This window comes from Pleurodeles waltl, chromosome 7 (assembly GCF_031143425.1).
Source record: "Pleurodeles waltl isolate 20211129_DDA chromosome 7, aPleWal1.hap1.20221129, whole genome shotgun sequence".
NCBI classification, from domain to species: Eukaryota; Metazoa; Chordata; class Amphibia; order Caudata; family Salamandridae; genus Pleurodeles; species Pleurodeles waltl.
This window is the reverse complement of record NC_090446.1, coordinates 809,501,047-809,521,913: the sequence shown is the minus strand read 5'-3', so window position 1 is coordinate 809,521,913 and position 20,867 is coordinate 809,501,047. Positions and strand designations below refer to the sequence as shown.

The window sequence follows — 20,867 nt, the reverse complement described above, 5'->3', positions numbered from 1 at the left end:
TCTGCCCTGTTCTTACCCAAAATTTTAGAATCCCATCACAACATCTTTTACAAACATTTTTCTAGTACAAAAATATCACTTGCTTAATCAGTGTAATCAGACACTGATTTGTTTTATTGGTTCGGGGTCACAGTTGCTCATTAAGGGCCAGATTTAAAGTTTGGTGGATTAGATTCCAAATGTGATGGATATTCCATCCCCCATATTATGATCCCATTTGGGAATCGTAATACGGTGGACAGGATATTCGTCACGTTGTGCTGGAGTAACTCCATCTGCCAAACTCTGAATCAGGCCCTATGTGTTGACCTTTATACAGTGTGGTTTATCGCTGAAATATGCCTAGTTCTGGTGGATGTGACTTGTGTCTTTTTGTTGCATACCTGAAGAGAGATATTTCCTTGAGGACGGAATTTGGCAGCTGAGAGCTCTACATACGAGTCTTTCCCAACAAAGTTGACTGTGATGAGTTTCTCACATTTCTGGCCTGCAAAGCCAGCAAGGCAGCGGCAGACAGGTTCTTGTTGCACCACAATACATTGGGCTCCATTCTGACAGTCATAGTTGTCACACGGGCTAGTCTGGAGCAGAACCATTGGTGGTGGATGTTCACAGAAGAGTCCGCTGTAGAGGAGGAAGAAACAAATTCCCCATTATTACAGCTTTTTCCCAAAAATGCAACAGTGTGTGAGGGCAGATGTTGTAATTGTGGATTCTTGAGATGTATACAGGATATAAGGCAGCAATGGAGAGGACAAAAAATATATCCATGAAAACGTATGCTTGTGATTATGGTGTGTGTGACAGCACAATGAGAAGTGCAGACTTAAATAACAGTTGTGATCACTAAAACATTTATTTTCCAGATTTGTACTACTATTTCCAGATTCTGATGTGTAAATCTTTATTATAGAGGCAACAGGGGAAGGACTGCTTGAATGATTATGGAGAATTGTTTGTAATCACTGCAAAATACATTTGGCATACATTTTTACCTCACTTTTGTATAATTGCCACAGCATTAAACACTTTGCTAACTCTGACATCTTTCATCAGACGTGTCCTAGCCAGAGGGCCAAGAATGGAACATTGTTCCTGGAACATAAATTGGTTCATTCGAGAAATAAAAATGCATATTTAACAATGCCAAAGCAAACGAAAAGCACCACTAGGCCGTCTTTTTAATTGTCTGCTTGTTATAAGAAAGCTTGTACGTTTGTAATTTCAGAAATTCTAGCACAAATGTGCAACAATCCGCCCATCTCCTTAATGCCATTAAGGAATTTGCACAGTAAGGAACTGCTGCTGTTGAGAGATATTAAAAATCGCCAGCAATATATAAATGTGTTAGTTATGTTTCCATAAATGTGTTGAACATTATTGTCACTTAAAGGATTGACCACCGTGTTCCTTTCAATATCCAGGACTTGTGATTGCCCTAGTATACTTCGAGAGTGCAAAGTGGTATAGAGGGAGCGAATATTGCTTATATTCATAGGATAGGAGGCACAAGCAGGTACTAATATTAAAATGAGTAAAACAAGATATACATCTTATTAATTATACATCTGAAACCTGCTGTCAGTGACATTGTGGTCATGTCTATCTTCACAAGCATGGCTGGCACGCGGCACTCCTGCTGCACGAACCCACAGTAAGCAATGCCTCAACCTCTGCAATAATGTATAATCCCTGTTATTTAAATAATCACTGCTGAGCCTCCTGCAGTGTGGAAATTCAACAGGGAGCTCAGAAGCATTTACGCCGCAGAAGAATGAAATAACAGGTTTTACTGTAATAGACGATGTTCCTCGCTGAGTGACACTGATCAAAATACCACAGCTATTATGTGAATTGCTAAAGACGCCTTTTGTGAGGGAAAATGTACTTGGGCGGAGAGGCAGAGCAATTTAGGTGCAAAACTGCAGAAACTGGAGAGTCTACAGGGGTAGACAAAATGTAAATACGGCGAGCTAAAATACCCGCCTATCTATTCACAAATCTTGGCTGTTGGTTTCTATGGCAGCCCAGAGAGTTAAGTTGTGGCTAAGTGTAATGCAGCCCAATGAACCAAATTCGTATATTACATTAAATAATAATTCTAATAAGTTCCAGTATGATATTTCTTAATATCTTGGGTACATGGCAAACAATCAGGAAAACTGCGGCCATGTTGGACTGCTTTGGCACATCAGCAATTTTAAAACCAGTAAAAATAATGATTTCATATTATAAATCTCAATGAGGAGGGAAACGAAATTATTGATGCTGGGTTATATTTTGCCCTTGTATGTGGGTTTTATTAAAGTAGCATCTGGTGAGTAACCACCCTATCTCTGTAGTGATAAGGTATCTACAACAATTTGTGATACCTTCCAGAATTTCAGCTTTGGCACCCTCCCACCCTTCTCCAGTTCCCTGGGCCTGTCCCCTTTCCATTTCTAGCACTCTTTTGAGGATGCAGAGTTCTTGGTTTGAGATTGGTGAAGATAGTTTATGTAGGCAAGTAGTGTTGCATTTTCCTAAAAAGAATCTGGTTTACCTTGTTTTTTTTGGATTCTTCCACTTCTTCGTTATGCTATGGTTCTGAGAAATGATCTCATGTAGGAATCTACTGGACAGTCTATCCAGACGTTAAAACCTCTGACAGTCAAAGGATCTGAGAAATTTAATAGCTGCGCTACAGCCAGTTTTTTAAAGAGATTCATTAAGTACACTTAAATGACCTGGAGGTCTGTACACTCCCAATGGTTTTGCCACAAAACTTTAATTTACTTTATAAATAAAAATATAATAAGAAATACAAGATGGGAATATGCACGAAGCATCCACTAATTGGTTAGGATTTCTTAGTTAACATAGCCAGCCCAAAGAGGTAATTAAGCTGATGATTCTAATGATACTCAGTATAAGGCTGGTTCTTAATCATCTGTCTGTGACACGGTTGATACTTATGGGCAGTATGGGTTGGCAAACCTGCAGATGGCTAAATGAATGCTTCCTAAATATTGCTGTAGATTCATAATTGAAGATGTTCTGGACAGATGCACTTATATCGATAGTCATTTTAAAAATAAAATCATGTACTCAATCAATCAATCAATTTTTTTTATAGAGCATGCTACCCACCCGTGAGGGTCTCAAGGCGCTTGTCGGAGGGGGGGTAAGAGGTGGGGTTACTGTTTGAACAGCCATGTCTTGAGGTTTTTCCTAAAGAGCAGGAGGTCTTTGGTTTTGCAGAGGTTGGTGGGGAAGGAGTTTCAGGTTTTGGGGGCGAGGTATGAGGTAGTAGCATTTTTTAGATTTAATAAAGGTGCCGTTCCACAAGTCTGATCGATTGATTTTTTGACTGGCCAGCACAGACACAGAAAGTTGGATTAGCATTCTCCTAGATGCCCCACAAAAGGTATTTCACAAAAAAGTGTGAATGACCATATGGATTGTCAATTAAATAGTGGTACAGACGCAGGAGCCAGTAATTTTTTTGAGGTTAAATATGAGAAACTAGGTATGTACATATAATGATGATTGTGTTTAAGTACCACAATGCTAAGGTATTTCTTGAAGCTAGCCATTGAGCACAGAAGGATATTGCTCCAAATAAGAGATTATTTTTGGACACAAATACATGTAATTTTAGTATAAACACAGCACATTAATCCCATGGATATTTCTATCACAAAATCTATTTAAAGTCTTGAAAAAAGTGAACATTTGACACAGCAGGGACAATCAAGCATCCACAAAAACTGTTCAGTATCAGGAATAGAGAGATAAACTGATTTAACAAAGAGCAGCTGGCATCAAGGAAAATGTACATGTAATCTCATTAGGCCAAACTAGATCCTCTCGCCCTTCAATAGAATGATTACGGAGAATCATTCTCATTTCTGTATACGTGGTGGGAGACACACTGATCTTCTTCCAGATACTGTCTTTGGCAGCATGGGAAGCTGCACAACACCTAAATGAGTTAAATTAACCCCCTTGTTACAGGCAGTTGACATTCCTTTATAATAAGTAGAGAGAACTTCTTAATGTATTTGAAGTAGTACAGTTCAGCATAGTTTCTTACTCGTTCAAGGTGAATAATCCTCCCTTCATTAATGTTTGGTTTTATTGGGCAAAGTAGGCATTACACATGGGACACAAAGAGGTGTCTGCATTTTCTAAGAACTTTGTCAACAGCATATCTTACCTGAAACCATTGGGACATATACAGGTGTAACCATTAACTGCATCATCACAATGTGCCCCATGGCGACACTTGTGGCTTACACAGTCATCATCGTCAGTATCGCAATGTCTACCACTGTATCCAGGCAAGCACTCACACCTGTGAACACAAAAAATGAAACAAAAATGATGCTGACTCAAAAACGCAGGTCTCAAGTACCTTGGTATTCTGTTCTAGCAGATGTGTGAACCCTCATTTCCATTCCAAATGAAGATCTAAGGTAAATATGGGAGACCCCTTATTCTTAAACAGAGAATATCTGCTTTCTGTACCTCATGTCTGGCCTCATGTAAGGGTCAGATTGTGTGCACTCTTGCCATCTTTTTGTTAGTATTGTAACATATCTTTCTTACTGGAACCTGCAGATTCTTAGGTACAACCAAATAGAGTAATTTGTAACTTCCCAACTGAGAAATGTTACAAAAGCATGCCTCTGCTGTTTCACCATTGTACCATAATGTTATAGTGGGTTAACTGAAAATGAAAGTAAAGCACTCACCATGCATTAACGTAAAATAATAATCAGCTACAATTGGATTCTCAGCCACTCATACCATGTGCTCCTTTTCACCACTCATACCATGTGCTCCTTTTCACCACTCATACCATGTGGTCCTTTTCACCACTCATACCATGTGCTCCTTTTTACCACTAATACCATGTGCTTCTTTCCGATGGCATATTTTGAAAGTAAACCTATTGGTTTTATAATTCTATTACTGAACGGCACCGACTTGTACTGGTTGTTTCTGAAAATTAACTCACAACATTGACTCTCTTGGGAAATGCCCCTGTAGAGCAGAAACAGATAGGGGCTTGTTTCACAGGAAAATTAGTACAACTGATCACAAAGATTTTAAACTACGTAAAGCACTATATTTATTGCATTTTGGCATTCGCAAGTGTTCCCAGAGGTACACCTGCAAATCCATGCCGGGCATAGTTTTCCAGGCATATTTCTGGGAATGTCATGTAAGTTTTCCATGGACTCCTATTCCCAGGAATGGAGTTCTCCACGGAGTGGAAGTCTGCACAGGGGCAAGGGGGCTCACTTTACAAATGCACACCTTGGTTTACCTCTGAGAGAAAACACATTTCTGCTCCCCATTCTGGAACAGGAGTTACTCCATCCCTTAAATGAATCTTTGGCCATTTAAAGATAGGAAAGGAACTGGATCACAGGTTGAGAATGCACAAAACATGTGTGGATTTTTCCAAACATAGAAAGTTTGGGAACCGTGCCATGGAAAACTTATTTTCCACTCTTGAGTGGGATTTACAAGTGTGAATTTTTCCACATTGTATTGTATTGCAATTGTATTGTATTGTAATCGTATTTATATATCGCTTACTACCCCTGATGAGGCGTCGAAGCGCTTTTTGATGAGTAGCATGCTACTCTGGAACCCAGCAAGAATTAGTGATGGATTAGTATTGTTAAATAATGAGTACAGTTTTAGTATTATTATGAGTTAATTTGAGCCGCAGATATGAGAGTTTGTTAGTTAGATTGACTGGAGTAATGGAGGGGTGGAGGAGGAAAGAAATCCAGAAGTGTTAATTGGGGTATATCCTTCATTTACTCAACCCAAAGGCTTGGGATGAGTAAAGGGGGGCGGAGGAGGAAGAGTATGTGGAAGGGTTAGGGAGAGCATAGTAGCAAGGTGAGATAAATGCAGGAGAATTTAGTAGGGTTGTGTGGGAGGTCACAGTAGTAGAGTGAGGGTTGGTGAGTTAGATGTGGAAGCCGAGGGAAGAGCTTAGGCAGAGATATTTAGGAGATGAAAGTGGTAGAAGTGATTTGGGATGAGTCAGAGTGAGAATGGAGGATAGTTTGATAGAGACATGACATACGAGTGATGAGTAGATAGTGTGATAAGATGAGAGCAGGAATTCATAGATATCTAGTATAACAACCCACCCAGGAGCCATGCAATGATCCACGAACATGCCAAGCACAGAAACAACATATACACATACATACATATATATATACACACACGAATACACACACATATGCACATACAATACATAATTAGAATCATGGGTAAAAAATACTTAGTCAAACAGGTTTAAAGAGTGTGTGTGTATTTTATTGTTATGACATAGTAGCAATACATATTTTCTAAAGAAACTATAAATAAATAGAAATATACATATAATCTGAAAAAAATATTTATCAACATAGGCATATGCAGTTCATAGTTGTTTGAATAAGGTGGTTATGAAGGAAAGAGACAATTCTTGAGTAGTTTTCTGAAGACAAGAAAGTTATCTGTTGCTCTTATAGTTGGGGGTAATGAATTCCATAGTTTGGCTGCTTGGACGGAGAAGGATGTACCACCTATAGTCTTTTTCTTGTATGGTGGTGTTCTAAGGTGGGGTGCCAATCTTGAGTGGAGGGTTCTTTGTTGGATGTATTTGGTAATTTACTTTCTGATAAAAAGCGGTCCTGTTCCATGTATAGCTTTGTGGGTGATACAAAGCAGCTTGAAAGTGCATCTTCTGGCAACGGGTAACCAGTGTAGTGCTCTCAAGGCAGGGGAGATGTGGGCTTGCGGCTTTATATGTAATAGTAGCCTGGCTGCGGAATTCTGGATACGTTGTAGTTTTTTCATAACAGATAGAGATGATCCATGGTAGAGGCTATTGGCATAATCCAGTTTGGATAGTACAAGCGAGATAGTAGCTTGCACCTTGTGTGGAAATCCGAGGTGGGGGAAGATGCGTCGTAAAGTCTTTAAGGTGATGAAGCTTGTGCGTGCTAATTTGTCTACTTGGGCATTCATAGTTAACTTGGAATCCATGGTGATTCCTACATTTTTAACTTCCTTGGATAATTGAGGAGGTGGTCCGAGATCGTCAGGCCAGACGCACAGAGGGTCATAATTTTTTCAGTCACCACATACGAGTATTTCTGTTTTGGAGGTATTTAGTTTGAGATGGCTCCAGGTCATCCACAGATCAACGGTTCTGAGGCAACTGAAGATTTGTGAGTTTTCAATGTTTTTGGGGCATTCTAATTTAAGTAGTATTTGTGTGTCATCTGCATAGTTGTAGCATGTGAGATGGAAATCATTGATCAGTTCTGGTAAAGATATCATGTAGATGTTGAAAAGCAAAGGTGAGATGATTGACCCTTGGGGTACCCCTGCTTTTGTGAGGTAGGGTTCGGATGAGAAGGGAGGCGAGTGGATGATATTAGGTCTTTTTTGAAGATAGGAAGTAATCCAGTTGAGAGCAATCCCTTGTATGCCGGCTTCGTGGAGTCTTTGAGTTAGGGTGTCATGGTCAACCGTATCAAAGGCAGCTGAGAGGTCCAAGAGAAGTAGTGCAGCAACTCCATTTCAGTCGACTGTGTTTTTAAGATCGTCCCAGATTGCCATGAGTGCTGATCCACATTAGTGGTGGAGAAATAGACACTGGACAATGCATTAGCACCAAGCAGGAATCACCTTGTGGATTTTTGAAAGGTGTAAAAGAAAGACATTTTCTGGTAAACATTTTGTTAAGTTTACAACCAAACTTTCCTCTGTGACCCAGGCCCATAACTCACTATACGGAAGAGAAGGAAGCTCCAGTACTAGAAATATAGGGCCTAGGCACATTGATGACTGGAAGAAAGGGTTAGAACTAACCCTAGTACCAAAGCACCAGAATTCAACGGTTGTTGCTTAAGATGACTACTTTAATACCAGTTTTTCCAGATGTCTTTCAAGTAGCTGTGCTTACAGTGTGGACTGCTTCTAGGGCACCTATATTTATTCTTTTAGCACCTTTTGCACTTTAATAGTAGATTTTGAATCCCTTCACTGAACCATCCTCACTGTCATCTTAAAATGTTATTTCAAACTTGAGTTGTAGCAGCTGTTTCAGCCTCATTATCAGAATCACAGGGAATAACCTGTTGCTGTGAACTAGAATATAGGCACACTTGAGATCACTGCCTGAAAGCAGTGGGACCACAACCTCTTTAGTTCAAATGAATGGGCGAAATTGCCAGCAAAAAACAAAACGTCTGTTATTTACCTTCATGAGAGCTAAACAAACTTCTGAGCCTTTCCAATCAAGGATTAAAGAAGCTGGACAACATCATCATCCATGCTATCACTGAGATAGGATTTGCCTATGACTTTGTTATTTGCAGCATACTCTGGAAATTGATCTGGAAAAGTTTAAAAAAGAAATACATCCAATGGTAGTGGGTTGGGCCAACCTGAGACTGGTGATAAATCACATGATTTCTTTATTTCTTTTATTTGTGATTTGCTAGGCCCCAGATGCCACTTGGAGTCCTCTACAGAAGAAAGCATGAGCAATCTAACTTTGAGACAATGTATGCATCCACAAAAGATTTGACCATAGCAGACTGAAGTATTGCTATGAGAACCATGATTCATAGTTTGGCCTGTTACATTGCCGCCCACATCTTAAAAATACATTTTCACCTTCAAAGCCCTTCACCCTAAGCAACAAATGAACTAATCCAAGTCCACTAGGATCCTTCAAAATCCATCTGGTACTGCCTCCCTGTTGTAAGAGTATTGCTTTAGAGATTCAACTGTGAAAGAATAAACTGGGAGTAGCCCACAGCATGGACTGAGTCTCCAATGTAGCTTCTTCATTCCCTGGAAGTGCCTTCTTCAACGTGGAACGTTCTCACTACCTTAAGAATGCTATAATAAGAGCTCTTGTCAGTCTGAACAAAAGCAGTGGCCCCTACTTCAGACACCTGGTGCAGGCAGTACATGTTCATGAAAAAGAAGACCACTTGTGGGAAAGCCTGGAGCTTGACTGATGTCACACTAAAAAGACCCACCTATAGGAATATTTAACATACTTGATGACCCATAGACTTTAAAGGTCCCCCATAATAAACCATGTTACAAGGACTGAAAACCTATCCCTACAAATGTTTAACTATTGATATCTGATTTGCACCTATTTTGGCAATTGCTTTTTTTGGTAGTGTATTATTGATACATTTTTGCTATTTTTATAGTCATCACCTTAGGTTATTTATGATATGACTGTTTTGCACTGCGTTTGTCTGCTTTTTGCATTTCACAGCAGTTCTACAAAAGTGAAGCCCTGCAATCAGCCAAGCTATCAGAGTGAATACCAGGAGATTGGCAGCTTACGCATGTCTCCTATCCTCGCTCTGTGAATAGCAGGGGTTCTGTATTATATAAGCTTGGTTAGACATTTTACCTGTAATATTTCTTATACATGTCTCTACTATTGATTTCCTCCCACAAACATTATAACAAATTCATGGAACATAAGTGCATATTTAAGAGCCCCTAGTTCCACCTTGGCACCTCCATAGTGTAATTCTTCTGATGCTAAGGCAGCACTAAATTGGCTTTTTCCACGCGCCGTATTTACAATCTGGAGCAAAGCATTCATTGCGCCACTTTGTAAACCCTTGCACCACATTAAGCCTGAGCCAGACATAATGTATGCAAGGGTGGAGTTCTAGCGATGAAAGGAGGCTTGCAAAAAAGGCACAGTGAAATTTAACTGTTTTCACTGCACCATTTTTGGCATGATTTTTAAAGCCTTCTCAGACCAGGCATCAAAATGGTGGTCCCATAGAAACTTAAGGGCCTCCTTTCAGTTTGCTACATTTGTGTCAAAATTTGTGACGCTAATGTAGCAAGCACCACAATATCATCAAAAATGTTGATGCTAATGTGCTAACGACCACCATGGTGCGTCATATTATAAATACGGTGCAACCATGGTGTTGATAGGCGCCGGTAGGGCAGCACAGAAAAAGTGGAGCATCAGCTGTGATGCGCCACTGTTTTAAAAATATGGACCATAGTGCCATAACTGCCACATGTGAAGAACAGAGGATAACAACAAACCATCCAAGACTGGGGGGGCCTTCCATGAGACAATAGACTGAAAACTAAAAGTATTCAATTTATCTGGAGGACCTGAAGCATGTATTGCACTGTCATATAGGAGCTTCTGAGAGTGATAATCGGAAAGTCAATTACTGAGTACTGGCCACCATATACCAAACCAAAATGGCTACATCACACAGTACAAATATGCCTACACACACAGCTCTGAAAGATAACGTAATGGGCTTATTACCACTGAAAGAGATCCACTGAAAAGGGCCATCTCATTCTGTCAAAATATGACTTTGTACAATGAAACAATGGTCACCACATGTCATCGACATGCTACCTACAGCCAATAAGCCTATTTGGACTTCATGGATTTATTTGGGGCGATTGAAAACAATATATTACCTTTTGACAATTGTCAAATGCTTGACGAAACCTGCAAAGGGCATGTCTGTGTCACTCAACATGTCTACCCAGGGATGCACTGATGCATCCAGAGAGGTATAAGCAGGGTTGACCTGAAATGTCAGAATCAGGGAAGGATCCAATACTACTGCATTAAAACAGAGACTGGGTAGTTGCAACCCAAATAAGAAGACTCAAATCAATTATTATTATTTTTTTTTACTATTTTTATTGTGTTTCGATAGATAGACATCAACATAAAAACATTGTGGGCAAATTGGAGTAGATAGCATTGCAAGCACGTAAACACAGATGCCAAAGAACACATTGTGAGTAGGGCCAGCGGTCGATTGCTACGGTATTGTGTAATAGGGTTCGCTCAGCATGGTTAGTGCCACCATTTAGTGCTGCAGCAAGTAAATAAAAACAAGAGAGCAGGAACAGCAGCTCATCCAAACAGAAACAGCCGACTAAATGTGGAGCTGAGGAATCAAATTAAATCTTATGGTAGTTTAAGCAAAGCCTTTTGTAGTCTTTATCCTTCGAATTCTGTTGGAGCTGTATTTACTCATTTTTCTTACTGCATTTTTCCATGACCAAATATCCACTTAAGGGAGCACTGAGGAAACGAAAGCACGGAGACTCCCTGGGATTGTGACTTTCTCTGACCTACATTACCACTATTCACTCCGTTGTGCTTTTGACCTCACTTGGTATCTGATCACACCAAAAACGCAAATATCAACAAAACCTGAATTTGTACATTCATGTAATGTCCTTCTGAAGCATCTCTGTCAGCTTCCTTTTTAGTTATACTTCATCTGTACTGGACTATTGTGGGAACCTTTTCAACTATCACCCACAAGAATGACACTATGAGTTAGGGGAAAGTTGCTTCTTCCAAAAAAATACCAGGCTGCAGGCTTTGCATTAACACATGCTCTTGAAAACCCCAGTGCTGCACAAAAACGCATCTGTAAAGTTGCTTCCAGATGTCAGCAGAAAAACTCTTACTTCACAGCTCATTCGTAATTGCTGTGGTGTTTTCTGCTTTGAAGGAAGAAACAATGTTTTCGTAAATTCAAAATTGCCAAAACGCAGGAATTTAGACAGGCCACGTCTGATTGAGATAGTCTTTTCTCTTTTAGGTGCTATTAAGTGTATGTGTGCCCTCAAAATGATGGCTCTGATGGATGGATGTATAAAGATATGGCTGTATCTCTCTTCTTCCAACAGCAACAGTCAGTATATTTAATTTTATTTAATGGAGACCTTATGCACATAACAAATCTTAGATATTCACAACGGATAACATTAATTTAAGTGATATTCAATTCAGAATAATTGCAAATGCAAAACTCACAAAAACACTTGCACACACAAAAGAGTACTTTAAAAAAAGAAACGTTGCTTCTAATTTGCAACGGGGTTGCGAATACATGGGGAGCAAAAAAAAAAAAAAAAAACAAGCACAGTCACTCGTGCTTGTTTCACTAAGGCGCCCCGGTGGGCCAGGTCCGTGGGGCAAGTAAAAATAAAGGAGAGGGATACACAGGCTTATTTATACCTTGGGACTGCCACATCCCCATGGCTTTAATATAATGGTAGTTGGCCCCCTGGGGTCCAGGTGACAACCACCTCCCTGAGGCAAAAGGTTTAATTATAATAGTGGGGGTCTTACGGACACCCCTGTGCCCTGGGGACTGCCACCTCCCTGGGGATGTTTTGATTATGTGCGGGGGCTGCCACCTCACCTGGGCAAACACTGAAGTGTATGCAAGCCCCCCACCCCCCAGCTCTGGGGACCGACACCTACCATGGGCAAAAAAAGAATGAATGCAGGAGGACCGTGCAGCCCTCCCCCCAGGCCCAGGGACCATCACCTCTGGGGGGGGAAATTATTGAATTACATGCAGGGGGCCCCTGTGGTCTCCCAACAGCCCTGGGGACCACTGCCTCCCCGGGACTAAAATAAAAGAATGAAGGGGGTCTGTTTTAGACCTGCATTCCTGGGGACAACCACTTCCACAAGGCAAATACAATGTTGGAGGGAGGCCATGCGGCCAGCCTTGTAGAGCCATAGATGGCCCTAGGTACCACCACCTGCAGGGCCGGCACCTGCTATGTCCCAGGGTACCCACCCCCGGGACATAGCTGTTTTCTCTGACTTGGCAGGAGCTTTGACAGCTCCCACCAAGTCAGAGCAAACACTCCAGTTCCAGCAAGTGAGAGCTGTCAAACAGCTCTCACTTGCTGGAATTGGAGGTTTCCTCTGTTTCCCTGGCTGCAGAGATGCGGGCAGGGACACAGAGGAAACAACTGCTCTCACAGACGGGATGCTGCATCTTTAGCAGCCCTCACTCTGTGACAGCAATGGCAGCTCCTGCAGGAGGCAGGAAGTCGGCTGGGACTATGGGTGCCTTCGGGCTCCACCTATGGTCCCATTTCACACTGGGTGAGATGGCTGGGCACCAGGGGATGGGGTTCCCGGAGCTGAGATCGGCTGAGATCACTATCAAAAAAATATTTAAAAAATCTCAATTTAGGCTCCGGGGGATAGGGTCCCGGGGGGCAAAATCAGATAGGGGAGAGGGTGATGCATGGCTCCCGCATGGAACTATAGTGGGCCCTGGTGGATGGGGTCCCCAGGGCCAGTGTGGACACCCTCCTCCACACTGAACTTTTAATCAACGAGGTAGCAGGAGAAAGTTCTCCAGTTGGGTAGACATTTTGTGCAAACTGCGGACTCTTGTTGGATAAAGGAGCAGGTGAGCTTCCATTCTGGCCATGATGCTCATTTCACTGAAATTAATCCTCAGCAGGAATCTCTTACAAATATAAACGTAGTAGGTATCCCAGTTGAGCTCCACTTCTGTAAAGGACAAATTATCCTAACTCCTGGGCTTCACGAAGGCAAAGCAACCATTTACTCCGCAACTCCATGTTGAAAAACAATCTGAAATCCTTTGTGGAAGTGAATTCATCTTTCTTCTATTAGAGCACAATAGACACTCTCGCACTCACTGTCACAGCTACATAGACTCTCTGACAACCACTCTCACACCCAGACACTCTCACAGTCACTCTCACACCCAGAGACACTCTCTTACACCTATTCTCACACCCAGAGAGACAGGCCCTGTGACTAACTCCTGCTGTGCATGGCCAAAGGCCTGCTCAGCGTGGGGTTGGGTGGTTAGGGGGGTTGGCTGCAGGGTTTGGCTGCAGGCCATGTCCTGCAGACAAACCCCACTATTCATGGCGTTGGGTGGTTAGGGGGTTGGCCAGACCCTGCGGCTAACCCCCATTGCGCACCTCCTTTGGCCATGCACAGTGTGGGATTGGGTGGTTATAGGGGGTTGGGAGCAGGGCCTGAGGCCAAACCTATAGAAATGAAAATTATTTTACGTTAAAAAAATTATAGCAATTCATTGAAAATACAAAGGTTACAGGGACCTTAGAGTTAGGAAATATAATTGTAAAAACCTTAGAAATTCACCTAAAAAACAAAGGTTAAAGGGACGTTTTAGTTAGATTCAGAATTTTCTCGCACAAAACCATAGAAATTCAGCAGTTGTAGTTAGAGTTATTTCAAGTAACTATAACTTGCGGCCTATGGTAACTACAACTGGTGCCCTCAGCATGCACTGCTAGTTGCCCCAGATATTACATCACTCATGACAACTTTTATAACGCCAATACAAATATCAATGAAACATTAGAAGTCAAATTATTGAAGAAAAAAAACTGTGCATGGCGGACGCACGAGTTATAGTTACCTTAGGCCATGAGTTATAGTTACTTGAAATAACTATAACTATAAATGATGAATTTCTATTTTTTTTGTGAATAAATTCCAAACCTAAATATAGCGTCCATGTGATCTTTGTTTTTGTAATGAATATAATATATATATGTGTATATATATATATATGTATATAATATATCTATTGATATGATATATATACACATACACACAAACACACACACACACAGACAACACAAACACACACTCGTTAGGTCACAGTTTACATAGGAATGGTGATTTTGTTTTGCTAATAACTTAGGTGTTGTTTGACTTTTTTTCCTCACAAAAATTCCAAAAAAAGGTTCATCCACCTTAACTCCTTCCTGGAAAGTTTTGGGGTATTCCATGAAGCGGGGCTTGAAAAAAGGGGACTCCCTAATAGTCTTTTACACCAAATTTGGCAAAATGTTAGATCTTTACCGAAAAAGTGTGCTTTTTGTGATTTTCTGTACATCTATTCAGCTGCTTTTGAGAAATTTGCATTTAAATCATAGTTCTATCTGGACAACAGCTAGTCCTCTGGTGCACCTGCAGTACAGCATATTTAAAAAATAAAGCATTCTAGTTGGGTGAGAGGACTTTTTTCTTCACACATATTTCATCAGTGATGTAATTTGAGAAGTTACCTGTAATTTAATCAATGATGTCATTTCACATGCCATGAGTGATGAGCCATGAGTGATGTAATATGTGAAGTCATAAGCAGTGCATGGTTGTGGCACAAGCTATAATTAGATCAGTTCAGTGTAACTGGTGAATGTCAGTGTTTATTATTTTTTTTTTTTTTACACAGATACATTTTTTAGTTGATGCACAAAAACCTCCCAGCTCCTATTCAGTTGACCACTCCCATACATCATAGTTGCAAACCCAACTATTAACAAGTAGTACCTATAGGTCTAATGACAGGGACCATATGAAACAGGTCCACATTGGCTTACTCTGTACTATTGAGTATGGAAGAATTGGCTGGAGGGAATAAGAAAACAGCCAACTATCCCAAGGATGTATTCTAATGGGATACCGATACAGACAGAAGATACTGGGCATGGCCATTTTGCTGATGACTGTTTCCACCTTGAGAGATTCGCAGTACTAAGATGAAGAATTAAGAGATTGTCAGTGGAAGAAGGAATCCATGTATTTTACTTTTTAAAAACTCACATTTATCCTAATTTTATCCACTAGATATGAAGATGAAAACGCCTGGGACACAGCAGCAGTATCCACGCGCAGGAGGAGATTGTGTATACTTCTCGCTAATTTTGAGTGTCCCTGAGGTCCTGCACCTGAGATTAGTAATAACACCAGGCCTGGTTTTTCAGGTATGAATCCACACCCTGTAAAGCCACTAGTGCTCTGGAACAGACGACGGATAGCAAAGGCCTGTTCAGATCCCTTCTGACCCTGATAGCCGTCCCTGGGCCTAACATATACTTGACTGGCTCTCGATCCCACTGGACCATAAAACGCAGTCTGCTATGAATCAGAGCAGATGGCAATTGTGAGTGAAAACTAAGGGGGTGGGGAGGAAGGAGTTTTTCTACGCAGTACTTCGGGCTCAAGCTAGTTATTACCCATAACTGGTACAAACACTCTTTTGTAATGCAATGTTATCACAATTCGTTTCTGTTATTTCTTTAGTTTTTTGTATGCCTTTCTTTCTGTTAATTCTTTCTTTCTCCTTAAAGTCCTAAACTAAGTTCGATTTTGTTTATTCTTTCAAAATCCTAACAAAAATCCCTTTATCGAATTCATCATTTCTTCTGTATATTGCTTATTTTGTCAGTTTCTCCATTTAAACTTAGTTTATCCATCTAAGAATTAATTTGTTCCCCTTCAGGTCTCACATTCAGTCGTCCTTAATTTATTTTGTGATCCAAGTTTCTCTCTTTTATCTGAATCTAACTTCGTGCTTTATGCCAGTAATTTCATATGAGTAGATATTGCATAAAAAATTACCTATAGCCTTTGTCCTCAGAGATACATTTGGAATCGAACTTGCAGGGATCAAGTTCCGGAACACAATGGTCAATTACTTCATCGCAGAGCTCACCTGAAGCGGACACAGCAAATAAGGTTAGCAATAAAATTACATACATTTCAAATGTGTACGTACAAATTGTAGCTGTAAGGTAAAACGGCAAGTAATTTTCAAATGTTGTATGACATCAACAGCTGTCCAAATTAAAATGACTTTTTAGTGAATTCAAGCAATATTTGTATCTTAATCTGAGTCACCATGACAATCAATCAAACAGTGAAATTAAATTTCTGCATTCATGCAGTTTTTGAGTATGTGAAGTGTACCACATGTTATGTTTCACAAAGTGCAGCTTTTCAAAACACTCCCCCCCACCCACCTTCCGAGGCTTTCTTCATATTTATACAAAGTAGGAATACGTAGGTAGCATTGGATTAAAATAGACACTCTTTGACCTCCAATAAGTAGCAAGCCACAGTTTATTCATACACCTCAACTCAGAGAGCTGAAAAATTACCATCAACACATGCCGAGATACAACAGTCATGATATCGAATCCCAGCAAAGCAGACTAAGCTTGCCATAGGAGGACACTATAACGAGTACCAAAAATTATTTGTATTAAGAACTATCATTTATTGTGCTTAGAAAAAACAGAAATGTGGTCAGAAGCGGTACATAAAACAGCTAAGGTTAGTGTTTGCACACAATCAGAAAGCAGTCAAAAAACCGCTTTATGAGATAGCTCACTGTTATGGCATCTGTGGCAACAGGAATGTCACCATTTCTAATCCTTGGAAATAGGGTTGATGTGCTACCAATGCTGATAAACCATTGCAATAAAAATATAACAGCAGAATCACCCACATAATACAAATCTCATGCTAATTCAGTTGAGCCCAATTTTGTAATAAATATACAAAATCTCATAGCACATGAACATTGACTTTTGTCACATTCGCTTTTTTAGTTGTGCCCTTTTTGTCATGTATAAGAAAGATAACATATTCTTTGTTGTGACAGGCACCTTAAAAAGGACTAATGAAATACAAATACAAAAGACAGACCAAAATCAGGTAACTATTTGCAAACTCCTTATGAATGATTTATTAGCAGAGAATGGAATTATAATGTGCAGAAGTGGTAAAGAAAATATTGCACACCTGCCAGCACATTAATGTAACTAACTTCATTCAAAAGCGTGCAGTTTAGTTGTCAATCTTTTCACATTAATGCTATTTTATTTTTGTAATGTGTCTGCCTCGCTGTTTCCATACATGATCATTAGGAGTAACCAAAGTTAACAAATTCGGTGACCCTAGCTTGTAATGTAAGGAAATGTAGGTTATCCGAAAACATTGTGCTCCAGTATGACAAAGACATTCACAAAAACACTGCACGAATTATTAAGTTCAAAGGTGTGTTTAGTGCAGTTCTTCTGGCTAACGTTCAATGTGAGGTGGTGTTCATGATGGAAGCAGAGGGGAGCGCTTCAGCAGCGCACAGAAGACGCTTGTTTGCAGCATTTCACAGCAGGTACGGCCGAATTTTTCTTTTTACAAGACGAATAAGAATTGCAACCTGAGTCAACAGTCGAAGAAAAAAAGCTGTTCCAGATTCTGATTTTCAACTGTTTATAAATGTGTTTTGTAAGCGACCTGAAAAAGGGCATTGACAGTAAGGACCGTCTGAGAGTCCAAGAACCTCCTCAGATCGGGTATGTCCCCAGGAGGAAAAGGCACTGCTTGTGGAGTGAAGGCAAAGAAAACTCCCACAGGACCACATTCATCCTGCTCACCATTAGCTCTGTATTTGGTGCTATGTATTGTTTTAATTATTTAGCTATAATTGCTTTAGGTCGTTATTTTGAGTTTGCAGACAGAATGCTCTATCACATATTTGGGGAATGCCTATCCGCTGTATTACAAGTGCATTATTATACTCCTTAGACATTGTCTTTCACCAGATGGAATATCTGTCACATTTTTCAGAGTATCCCATCTGCCAAACTCTAAATAATGACCTTAGTCTATTGATGGTGCATGTTTACTATAGAGTTTTGACCAATTGGATCTTCTTTATTCCGGGGTGGCTCGGGTCACTATCTGCCTCTCTACTTGTACTTTTCCTCTTTCGTAATCAGGTAATGCAGTTTAATACTTGCCCTTTGCTATCCTTCAGCCACATCCAATCATTTGTTTATTTGCATCCTGGAGCTGCTCGTCTTCCCCATTTATGGCGCAATAACATAGTTTACAGTCGTGTGGGTTACCAATCAATGTTGTGAAAGCTTTACAGCATGGTATAATTCTGTGAAAAGTGGCTTGTATTTCTCCACTGGCAGGTTTTCTATTAAATCATGGATGGAATATTTCCCAAAGATTTGCAAACATATATACCCTTTCAACTGCTTTTGTTTCTCCACAAAAAACTACCTAATCTCTGCTAAAGAGGAAGAACTGCCTTAAAGAGTGTGAACAGCAAGACAATAATGGAAATTCAACCTCCTATTCTTCTAAAGTGTTTTTAAGGAAAGGGAAAATGTGTGTGTCAAAAATTGTAGGATGGTGTGCATCTCTTTAATCCATCCTTCTCACTCAAGGCATCACAATTATGGACTTCCCTTTGTCAAAGATGAGAAACATCCAAGACCATTTGTAAACCAAGAAGCTGGTGAAGACCAGGCTCTTTCTCCAATGGATAACGAAGTATGTGAACCAAGCAAGAGGTATCACCATCTCCCACACAAGTAGGGTAAAGAAAAAGATGACTCAATACTTACTCAAGAGCCAGGCCTAGATCTCCCCTACAGGGATAGAAGATATGATAGAAGATAATAAGAAACTTCCAAGATTGCTTGTAATTCAATAAGTAATAAATCCTCACTCTTCCCCTAAAGATCATGAAGGATTACACCAAACATGAGACATATCGAATCTCCTATTCAAGGAAAGTATGGACAACAGATGCCTCAGCACAATACCTGCCCGAGTACCAGAACTAAATCTCAACACGTTTGGGAGAAATTATTGCTAGAACTACAGTCTTGCACCCCATGTTGTTCCATGCACACCTACACCATCACAGCAACATGAGAAGATTAAATCTAATTTTATTTGCAAAAGCAACAATTGCCAAATTTGGCACACACACAACCCACACCCTTCCAAACAGAAGCGGTAATGATATGAAGCTTATGCATTCTAGCTCTCTCTCCTCTTCGTTCCATGACACTTTTAAATAGAAGATTGTAAGGTAAGAGATCCTTGTGGTCATCATTCATGACATCCAAGCACTTGCCACATAGACCACACTACATACTCACATCCCTCCCAACAAATATAATATGTAACATAGCATAGCATCAAAGTGCCTCAACACCTTCTCAGGGTTACATATACAAATGTAATTTCAATGCAACACCGAACCATAACATACAGTACAGTGCTGTGTGAAGAAATCTTACACAAAAGAAAACTGGATATTGCACCAAAATGCTTTGACACACGTCATGACTCAAAACTGAGTTCTAGGCTGAGGACCACAATAATCAAAGAGGCCACTACTTGATATTTATGATTATGACTCTAAAGGTAAATAGCACTAATACTGTTATTCACAATGTTTTGTATTTGTGGAAATCTGTCTTTCCTAGACTTAAATGTGACTTAACTATGGGTTTACTGGAGGCAGACAAATTTACGCACAGGCAGGAAACCAGGTTTGTGAAACTGGCTAAAAGTCTGTTGATTTGTAGTGTCATTCCATGTAGCTTGACTTAAAGGTGTTACCATAAATTGTGTTATGGGTTTGAAATCTTCACCTACAAGGCCACAAAAATCCTAAAGTAGCTTTCATAATGAAACCTAACTATGCTTATTTTGAAACTCCTTAAAGCTGAATATTGACCAATTAAAGACAACTAATTATTAATAAGTGGTGCAATACATATGGGTCTTTTCTTCTTAGACAGATAGGGGACACTATACTTCATAGGACTTTGACGCTCATTAATAAATGTCAATTTAGTAAAATAAAATCTGTAGGAAGCCATCTTAATGCTAATACATGGTGTGCAACAAAATCAGTCAATATTGTACTGTATAAACGATATAGCCAATGGCAATAGTAATTACCATTTCATCACATGGCAAGGTCACCAGTAACCTACTATATGCTTTTGGTCAAATGTAACATTCATACCATGCAGTCTAGAGACAGACTGTTTGGCCTGGGCAGTACTAATCTCGATTATGCTGTGCAGTCCCAGGCAGTAGTGCCTACAGCGTATTATATAAGTGAACAATAGTACTAGTCATTGCATTATGAGGTTCTCGATGCAAGTACTTGCCTGTGTAATTTGGTGGGCAAAGACAGACATAGTTGTTGATCCCATCAACACAAGTAGCATTATTCTCGCAGTCATTATCTTCACAATCATCTGGATTAATCTCACATTTCTCCCCCTCAAATCCCAGAGGGCAGGAACAACTGAAAGAGAAGGAAGCAAAGAAAATACATTTCTTCAACTTCGTATTTCAATATCATTCTGCTGACTGCAGAGCTTTT

The 20,867-nt window shown here is 40.1% G+C and overlaps 1 protein-coding gene across 1 annotated transcript in view; it reads right to left on the bottom strand.

Moving 5' to 3' along the window:
• Positions 1-20,867, bottom strand: part of SLIT3 (slit guidance ligand 3) — an 892,819-nt gene that overhangs the window by 33,310 nt on the left and 838,642 nt on the right. The window contains exons 28-31 of the mRNA XM_069199342.1: positions 20,650-20,789; positions 16,277-16,370; positions 4,199-4,336; positions 384-624 (exon numbers count right to left, since the gene is read on the bottom strand). Coding sequence (XP_069055443.1) covers positions 384-624; positions 4,199-4,336; positions 16,277-16,370; positions 20,650-20,789 — 613 coding nt within the window. The remainder of the gene's footprint in view (positions 1-383; positions 625-4,198; positions 4,337-16,276; positions 16,371-20,649; positions 20,790-20,867) is intronic.